We start from the raw sequence: 10,106 nt of genomic DNA, 5'->3' as shown, positions 1-10,106 counted from the left end.
CCGAGTTATTGAACTTGGAAAAGTTTAAGGTTTCAAAAAACATACCTTTCTAGAGGCTGCCGAGAGGAGAAATAACGTTTCGCCTACTTATACTTCGAATTTGGGGCTGAAAATTTGACAGGAGGAGCAGCTCTGGATGGGGAAGCTGCTGTCAAAATTTCAGGTTGATCGGAGCAAGGGAAGGTGGTGAACCGGTGGTCGGTAGTGGCGGCGGTCTGGAATCTTCCGGTGGCCGGTTCGGAGACTTTCCGGCCGGTTCTCAGGGTGAGACCGGCGGCGTTGGATCCGGGGCGGAGAGAGCTTTCTGGGGAGTTAAAATTCCGGCGGAGGGCAGTCGGAATTTTGGTCGGAAATCGGGAAAAACAAGGCTGCCCGATTTTAGGGTTTTAGTTTTTAGGGTTTAGAAAAAAATTGGTGGGCTATTGGCTCTAGGGTTAGAACAAAGTGCATGATAACGTGATGAAGGATAAAGTGTAGAGACAAAGAGATAGCAAGAGAATCATCATCTTATTCATTGATAGGAGCCCTTTATATAGGGAATTACACAATACCAATATGGTAAGGATATGAATACATAGATCTAGTCTAACTACATATCCTATTGGCATAAGGCCAAGGCAGACATAGAGAATATCCTAGAACAACAAAAATATTGTTGAAATTAAGTTTGCGTCATTCTTTTAAGCAAAATTGTGTTGTTGCTAAAGAGTGACTGAAAATAATTTAATTTTCTAGTTCATCAAATTTGACCCTTCTAAGTGAGATGTCTGGCTACGCCACTGTGTGCGTGTATATAACTATATATAGAGGGGTGGAATGTTATATTACATTATTACTCGAATGACATTTTTCATATATTATACAAGTACTAATCCATACTACGTCTAGTTATTTCTAATTTTCTTGTAAATTTGAATCAAGTATGCTCTTAGGTTGGTTATCAAAAGCCAGATGTAAGAACAGCTCGAGTATAATTCAATACTAGGAGTTGCACAGCAAATTGACAGCAACATGGGCATTTGGTCTAGTGGTATGATTCTCGCTTAGGGTGCGAGAGGTCCCGAGTTCAATTCTCGGAATGCCCCTTTCTTCTAACCTTTTCCCAACTCTTTTCTTTTTTAGACTTTTAACCTTCGGCCCAAAACAAGCTGGACTCCGAATCTAAATTTTTGGTAATGAGTCTAATGACTGCAAATCTGACTTATTTTTTTGGATACACTGCAAAATCTAACTTTGATATTAGGTTTCTTCTAAAAAAAAGAAAGAAAAAAGACTTTGATATTAGGTTTAACTAAGCTTTTGGGTACCGAGTTGAGTCGACTGTCAAGAGCTTCAAGCAAGAAACAAAGATGTATAGTATCAGTACGTATTGTACTACATTAACCTGAAAGACTCGATTACTAATTTTAATGTTCTGCAAGACATTTTATCCCCTCAATACTTGTTTCTTCACCAAGAGTTGGCATTATCAGCCTTTTTTTGTTGTTGTTGTTGTTGTTGTTGTTGATTTGAAGCACTTGAAGCTGATCCTTTGGCGGTTTTAGACCGTTCATAATGAAGGCCTAAAATTTTAGGATTTGTTCATCTCTTGGGACTTCATAAATATGGATGTTTTCAAAGACTCAAGTGCTACTGTCCTCGGCATATCACTATCAGGTGATTCTTGCATTCATATACTTGCTCATATTTGTGTATATGAGTGATTTTGTTGTCTTGGAATCCTAACGAGCTGACCCTATTGTGAATGCCTCTTCGTAGAGAGCTTTCTAGCTACCCTTATTGTCTGCAGAAAGCATGAGCCATAATTTCATCTAGGAAACCTTCATGAGTTGTTTCTTGCTTAGCTCATGAAAAACTGTCAAAGTCTCAGTCTCTTACTGTACGTTAGAGGTAGTCGGTGAGTCTAAGCATTCATGTGTGTTGCATATATATGTACATGCCTTTGTGCTTTGAGATGATTGTCGACTATGTCCATCATTCAATACTACTAACAAAGAGATGCGCCTTATAGATTGATTTTGGAAGTAGGGAGGTTTATGTCCATCATTCAATACTAGTACACTGCTAATCAAGTAGGATTTTGTTCTGTTTCAATTCTTCAAAGAAACTGTTCAGTGGAATAGCATGCATGTAGAAAATGTAATCTGGTGGTAGTTTTTGCATGCTTGCAAGGGTCTCGATTGTGGAAAAGCACATAGAAAAGCTCTACGGTGATCGAGCTACATATTCGCATCTTTGTCTGATAATACTCCATTGTTATATCTTCTATGAACCAGTCTGCTTCCTCTTTTTTTTCAGATGCCTTGGGTTTTTTTTTTCGTTTTCCTAATTATTTCAGCTACTAGTCTGGATGGCATGGTGATTAAACACACACTGAAAATGCCATCCTTTTACATACCGGTTATCTTGAATTTAGCTTTCCTGCTTCAACTAGGAAAGCTCAAGTTGCTGTGACTGTGCGGTCACTTGCTTTACTCTTTTTGCACTCAAGATTGGCTAGATTTTTTTTTTTGGGGTAAAGTACTATTATAATCTAGTCAATCGGCTCTTTTCTTTTCAGCCGCAGCCCACAAGAAGGTTAGATAGTTGTTTAAACTCCTTGACTATATAGTTAACTTTGTTGCGAAAAAACAATTTTGAAATCTGAAAATTAAGTCCAAAAGTTTGCTGTGTTTCTCATCTGTTCTTATATTTCAGTTGATCAAAACATCATTTGTAATTAATCCATAAAAACGCTTGACAGAGAAGTCATAGTTATACTAATTCGGCAGCACTGGGTATGCATCAGGGGGTGGCATGTAACAGTTATCACCATTGAAATAGACCCTTCGAGGGAACGCCCAACCCATCGATGAATTAGAATTGGTACCATGCTTCTGGAAAAGGAGTTCAGATTCGACAGTACCAAGAGGCCCAGCTTGCATCAATATATTGTTGTAGAACTTGAGTCCCCATAGCATTGCAGTATCATCTGTAACTAAACAAAACATCAAAACTCATATGTTTATAATTGACAAAGAAAAACAACAGAAACCAATATGTGGGGATGAACATACTTATTCCTGCATAAGGAGTCAATGACTTGTAGTTAATTCGAAAAATCTGGCGGGTCAGTTTGTCAAAGTTTGGGTGCTGGATGACCAAGTTCCAATCTGAATAGTTCATCCTGTAATTGAAGTTTGTAATTTTGAGTTTCACTAGCCAATAATACTTGTGGTTTTCTGTAACCTGCCAACTAATTTGGATGGGACACATATGGCTCGTACATTGAACAAGAGGTACATAGCTCATGTCTGAGGCCGGGACAACTGAAGATGAATGCGGCCTGCAAATTCAAAAACACAAAAGTATGAGATGTATTTCAACTTTAAATCATGTTTCTAGTTGATGAAGTTCACTCACTCTACGCATTTGCTGGTGTTGTTTTTGCAGCCACATGAACATGTATTGCAAGGAACGCTTGTGTTATTGTAGAAGGAAGATAGTGAGACACAACAGTTGGGAACCTTCTGAGCCAAGAATTGTGAATACGTACATGTAACGTTCCATGTCACCGTAACCAGCAAAGGTTGAGGTTAAGCCAAATATTCTCTATTCAAATTAATGGTCACTAGACTCTAATTAATACTGAAACATATTTATAACATTTTACAACTTACTGAAAGCTTGAGTGAATCTCTTTGCCGTGATAAATTTAGTCGGCTTAACGATTCTTGCCGAGCCACAAGTATAGCCATTCCCCGGTGCACTCATGGTGAAGTTCTTTGGAAGCCTGACTGTTTTGTTATTGGTTCCTGCTTCACCAATGGAAAGCTGAAAAGCAGCTTCAGAGTTGGCTGGATCGTGCAGCAAAGAACCCAACACTCCCCCTCGGCAGCATTTTTTAATATGCATGTTGTAAGGAGATGAAGGCATTAAATCGACAATCGATGGGGTCTTTTGACACGAATGTGGTGAAGTTCCATTGAATCTTGAACAATTTCCCTTCTCTGTGGCTTTTCCTCCAACCATGCTCCATATAAACTCCTCCTCTGCCCATGTCCATCCCAGTTACCAGCCTGGTGCTTGAATGTGACGATATTTTTGGAGGTTGTTAATTGTAACAAGGGCCTATTTTTTCAAAGAGAATGAAATACTTGTCATACTCACACCCTTACCCTTATAATTATTAGCTAATTAGGTGGAAAGAAAAATGAAAGTGATCTGCAGCAGCTCACAGTTGAACATTTGAAGTACAGATTTCAGAACCACATCGATTATTAACTGCGCATATATTTCTTTCTTCGTCAACTATTTGATTACTAGAACTCAGGCAACCGTTGCAAATCTTCACCATCTCAGTGGTTTAAGATTGAAATAATACTTACAATATAACCATCAGGAGTCCAGGTAATGACGTCCCATCTGATCGTGATATTTGTGGTGGGATCAAGTGCATCATATGCTTCTGCATATATAGAAAAAGGAGCAAACCAATATGATAAGAATTTTCGTCTCTAACTTGTGATCTCACAATTTGATAAGAATGACTAAAATCTGAATCAGAACATGGATATTCAAAAGTTTTTACTCTATTTCATTTCAGCAGTCGGTGAAAATTAAACAAGAACTAGAAGCTTATACCCCGGCCTACTTTCCACCAAAATCCATATATATGTCCGAAACTGCCAATAATGGCAGTCGAAAAAGATGGAACATCTTGTTATTCAAGGAAAACTCATTTCCACACTACTTACACAAGACTTGCCAAATCTCATAACCATATATCTCTCCAATCAAGAATCAAAATTCACTAAAATTGTGAAGCATGCAATTAGGCCATAACAACATTCATGCTTTAGGATCGAAATGAACTAAGGAAGAAGAATGAGATAACCTGTTGGAGTGAAGCTACAGCAAGAAAGTCCAAATAGAAGCAATAAAGTGAAGCTTGTTGAATGGTAGATGGATTTAATCATTGGTACTTGGTAGTAACAGGAAGCTCCAATCTTGATTCTTGAGGTCCTTGGTCTCAATTATTTCTTGTGACACAAGACACAACCCGAAGCTTCTTTAAAAGAGAGATCATAGAGATCTCAGTATATAAATAGTGGGAGAAAATTGACTATGTCAAACTAAAAGAGTGAGGAACAAGCTTTGGCCTACGCGTGCTCTAGCTCTTGCACTGGTATGGAAGGAAGTTTGAAGTTTGACCATGTCTGATAGTACTTTTTCTGTACCTACAATAGACCAAATTCCAAAAAGGCAATTTCTCGACAGAAATCGGCAAGGCAGGGAAGATCGAGTAAAACTTTGATTATGTTATTTGTGTTGATCATTTCTTTGCCGCAACGTTTATAAATTTATGTACAGGAAGTCTGGTATATCAACTTATAACACTAATACTTGTTGCGCTTGTTGGGTTTGCCCGAGTCAAAGAAAATTAAGAATGAGGAAGTAAGGCAATGCCTATAGAGGAATGGGTAAAGCTATGGTACCTCACTGATCTCCCATTCGCCCATTAACCTCACTCTTTGATGAATGAGAATTATATGAGTAGAAAATTCCTACTGTTTTGAGAGCACTTGTTTTTCCTCACCTTTGTGGTGATTCTTCACTCTTATAGTGGTTTCTGCCTTGTGATGATTCTCTCAAGTTAATCTCATATTTATGCCTATTTCAGTTCAAATCAGTGTCACTTTCCTAACACCAAGGTCACATGTCCACTAGCTTCATCTTCTCCCAAATTGTTCTGCTCCAGATCTTCTGTCTTCGATCTGTTCTCCTATCTCTTTCTTCGACACCATAGTTTGAAACTTGATGCAGCGACTCTTCAACATGTTTCATCGTGCATCAATGCATGTTTCATGTTTTCATATAAATGCCCAAGTATCTATTTGGTTCTCTTCACAATATCGTATTAATTTGATGCATGTCATGCATTAATTAACACATTGTAGAATTTTCCTTCATAAAGTATAGCAGTTGAAGTTGTCAACACATGCAGTTCAGAAAAAATATATGATGAACGAATAATCTGAAAACCACAACCTCTGTGTCAAATAGTTCAAGCAAGAGCGTAAGTGAATAAAAACGGTGATAGTTATACTACTTTGGCAACACTAGGTATGCATCAGCACTTGGCATTATACAGTTATCGCCATTGAAATAGACCCTTTGAGGGAATGCCCAATCCTTTGATAAATTAGAATTTATACCATGCTTCTGGAAAATGAGTTCCGACTCGACGGTACCAAGAGGCCCAGCTTGCATCAGTATATTGTTGTAGAACTTAACTCCCCATAGCATTGCAGTATCATCTGCAACGAAACAGAACATCAGAAGCTAAATAGCAAGTTATAATCGACAAACAACAGAAACCAATAAGTGGCATGGGGATTAACATACTTATTCCTGCATAAGGAGTCAAGGACTTGTAGTTAAATCGTAAAATCCGGGTCAAATTGTCAAAATTTGGGTGCTGGATAACTAAGTTCCAATCTAAATAGTTCATCTTGTAATTGAAGTTTGTAATTTTGAGCTTCACTAGCCAATACTGCTTGTGGTCTTTTGTAACCTGCCAACTAATTTGAATGGGGCACATATGGCTTGTACATTGAACAACAGGTACATAGCTCTTGTCTGAAACCGGGACAACTGAAGACGAATGCAGCCTACAAATTCAAAAATACAAAGCAAATTCAACCTTACATTTCATCTTCAAATCATGTTTCTAGTTGAAGAAGTTCACTCACTCTACACATTTGTTGCTGTTGTTTTGGCAGCTACATGAACATGTACTGCAGGGAATAGTTGTGTTTTTGTAGAAAGAAGATAGTGATACGCAACAGGTGGGAACCTGCTGAACCGCATATTGTGAGCATGTACATGTAACGTTCCATGTCACTATCACAAACAAGGTCTAAGGTTAACCGAAAAACTCTACTGAAAAAATCACATTAGACTCGAATTAGTACTGGTATCAAAAGACATAATTTAGAAAGCTTTTTTACTAACTGAAAGTTGTAGTCATTCTCCTTAAATCTGGGGTAAAAAATCTAGTCGGCTTAACAATTGTAGCACGGCCACAACTATAGTTAGGCCCTGGTGCACTCAGGGTGAAGTCCTTAGGAAGCCTGACCGTTCGATTAGTTGTTTCTGCTCTACCAACAGTAAGCTGAAAAGCAGCTACAGAATTGGCTGGATCCTGCACCAATGAACCAAGTACTCCCCCTTTGCAGCAATTAGCAATTTGCTGGTTGTAAGGAGTTGATGGCATTGCATCAACTATTGTTGGGTTCTTTTCACAAGATCGCGGGTTACTTCCTTTGAATCTTGAACAATCTCCTTTTTCCTTTGGTTTTTCTCCCACCATGCTCCATATTACCTCCTCTTTTCTCCATGTCCATCTCAATGACCAACCTGGTGCTTGAATGTTACGATATTTCTGGAAGTTGTTAATTTTCACAACAGCCTGGTTTAAGAGAAGCCTGGTTACGATATATATGTTACCCTATTATTCTCAAGTAAAATAAAACAGAAAATGATTTCTGGGAGGATTTGACTTGGAGCTCCTGCATCTCAAAGTTGATTCTTTGAAATTCAGATTCTTCAGAACCACATGGTTTCCATTATTCACTGCGCATTTCTTTCTTTAGAGTCAACCATTTTAAATATAAATGATGAAACAGAATAAAGAAACATATGCTATCAATGATTTAAAATGAAAGCATAACTTACAACATAACCATCAGGAGTCCAGTTCATGATATCCCATTTGATTGTGATATTTCCGTTAGGATCAACCGGATCATATGCTTATGCGATGGAACAACACGAAAAAGAAGTGAAAAATACTGGAAAGCTGAATAACTAGCTAGGAGCTTATGTGACCAAATTTCTTTTTCCAGTTCTTTACTCTGACATTGCGAAAAACAAAAGTCCAAATTTCTACTCTTTCCTATTTGGTGGAAAGCAAACAAGAACAGGATGGAGGTCCATATTTTCCACAAAATCCTCTAATACCAGAAAAATGCCAGTATTGGATAGAAAATGATATTGGAACTTTCTGGTAATCAACTTCAAGCATAAGCCAATTTCCGCAATACATGGGGAAAGCTGCAAAACCTCAAAATAGTTGCTCCAATCGGAAACAAAATTCACTAAAATGAGACGCATTTAGGCCCTTAATGAAATTTATGCTTTCATATATACCAGATCTACGAGGAAGAAGAATGTGCTAACCTGTAGAACTGAAGCTAGTGCAAGAAAGTCCAAACAGAAGCAATGCAGCGAAATTTGCAGTTCGAAGAGAGATGGATTTGATCATTGGTAGGAACATGAAGCTCATTTCTTGCTTGTTGATGTCCTTCTGGTCTCAAATTTGTTGTGTCACAACCCGATGCTTCATTAATAGAGATAACATGTATATCTTTAGTATCTCAATATATAATTGGTAGAAGAAAAGCTGACTTTGTCAAACTAATAGAGTGAGGATCAAACTGTTGCACTAGTGGAGGGAAATTTGAAGTTCGAGTGTTTGATGATGTCTGATAGTCATTTTGTACTTCTTTTCGGGTAAAACACGTAAATTGAAGTGTTACCCATTTCTCTTCTTCGATTGTACAATATTCATATAGATAAAAGTCTATATAAAATTGGTTGGTGATAGTCTTGCAAGGTTCCAAGAGATTGGAGTTATGTAAATTTGTGATATGAGATTAAAGTTAATTCTTTGAAATTCAGATTCTTCAGAAATACATGTTTTACATTATTCACTGCGCATTTCTTTCTATACAGTCGACCATTTTAAATACAACTGATGAAACAGAATAAAGAAACATATGCACGACTTCACTATTTAAAATGAAAACATAACTTACAACATAACCATCAGGAGTCCAATTCATGATATCCCATTTGATTGTGATATGTCCGATGGGATCAACTGGATCATATGCTTCTGCAACAAAAACAACAAGAGAAAGTGAAAAAAATACTGGTAAGCTGAATAACTAGGAGCTTTATGTGGCCAAATTTCTTTGATTTATCCAATCACATCCCATTCTTTACTGATGTTGTGAAAAACAAAAAGTTCCAATCAAACATAACTCCAACTTCCGGAAGTTTTCTATTCTTTTCCGATTTGGTGGAAAGCAAACAATAACAGGATCGAGGTCCATAACTTCCACCAAATCCTCTAGTACCTGAAAAATGACGGTATTAGATAGTAAAGATGGAACTTTTTGTTAATCAAGCACAACCCGATTTCCGATCCACTATACATACGGAAAATTGCCAAACCTCACACAAATATGGAAATAAAATTCACTAAAATGAGATACATTTAGGCCATTAATGACATTTATGCTTTTGGATCAAATCGAAGAAGAAGAGCTAACCTGTAGAACTGACGCTAGTGAAAGAAAGTCTAAACAGAAGCAATACAGCGAAACTTGTAGTTGAAAGAGAGATGGATTTAATCGTAGGTAGGAATATGAAGCTCATTTCTTGCTTGTTGATGTCCTTCTTGTCTCAGATCCCCTTCTTTGGTGGGATCCGACGACGAGTACGAGTGTGAAGCCAAAGTTGATTCTTCCTCTAAAAGAAAAACATCCATGCCTACTAGTGCTAAGGTAAACAAGGACACGAAGAAGATCAAGTCTTCCATGCCACCCTGAGTATGAGATGAGGAGGAGGCCGAAAATCACCCTATTAGAATATGTCATATCAAAACGCCCCAATGATGAAATCGATAACTCAATATTCCCCCACAAGATAAAAACACAAATAAAGGATATATAAACTCAGACATATGAGGGAAAAATTTCAAAAGCATAAGGGCGGCAACAAGTTCACAAATCTCCATCAGAAGACGTTATGCGATTTAGATGGAGATTTATGAACTTATCGTCCTTATACTTTTGAAAATTTTCGCTCAGATTTCTGAGTTTATCCTTTATCTCCTTTTTCTTGTCGGAGAATATTAAGTTGTCGATTTCATCTTTGGGGCGTTTTGAAATGACAGATTCTAATAGGGTGATTTCCTCCTCCTCATCCCATACTCGTGGTGTCACGGATGACTTGATCTTCTTCGTGTCCCTGTTTTGCTTTAGAACTAGTAGGCC

General features: G+C 37.7%; 1 protein-coding gene, 1 non-coding gene and 1 pseudogene across 2 annotated transcripts; 1 reads left to right on the top strand and 2 right to left on the bottom strand.

The window, feature by feature from the left end:
* The first annotated feature begins 1,013 nt into the window (after positions 1–1,013).
* On the top strand, positions 1,014–1,085 carry TRNAP-AGG. The gene has a single exon. It is a non-coding gene; the product is annotated as a tRNA-Pro (tRNA).
* A 1,674-nt stretch (positions 1,086–2,759) lies between these two features.
* LOC101306981 lies at positions 2,760–4,958 on the bottom strand (annotated as a pseudogene).
* Positions 4,959–6,087: 1,129 nt separating this feature from the next.
* Positions 6,088–9,486, bottom strand: LOC101314530 (protein COBRA-like). The gene is made up of 6 exons (XM_004309843.1): positions 9,381–9,486; positions 8,862–8,941; positions 6,997–7,453; positions 6,735–6,885; positions 6,388–6,653; positions 6,088–6,299 (listed from the first exon to the last, which is right to left on the bottom strand). Exons 1-6 carry the CDS (start codon positions 9,484–9,486, stop codon positions 6,088–6,090), a joined length of 1,272 nt encoding a protein of 423 aa, XP_004309891.1.
* Positions 9,487–10,106: the final 620 nt, after the last annotated feature.

This window comes from Fragaria vesca, unplaced genomic scaffold, assembly GCF_000184155.1.
Source record: "Fragaria vesca subsp. vesca unplaced genomic scaffold, FraVesHawaii_1.0 scf0513126, whole genome shotgun sequence".
Taxonomy (NCBI): domain Eukaryota; kingdom Viridiplantae; phylum Streptophyta; class Magnoliopsida; order Rosales; family Rosaceae; genus Fragaria; species Fragaria vesca.
This window is presented reverse-complemented; position numbering and strand designations above follow the sequence as displayed.

Bases quoted from the DNA above. Each gene is read 5' to 3' on its own strand.
- LOC101314530 (XM_004309843.1), bottom strand. From the start codon at position 9,486: ATGAGCTTCATATTCCTACCTACGATTAAATCCATCTCTCTTTCAACT. The intron at 8,942-9,380 runs GTTAGCTCTTCT...TTTTTGTTGCAG, and splicing joins CACTAGCGTCAGTTCTACAG to AAGCATATGATCCAGTTGAT. The intron at 7,454-8,861 runs GTAAGTTATGTT...CTCTTAAACCAG, and splicing joins GGACTCCTGATGGTTATGTT to GCTGTTGTGAAAATTAACAA.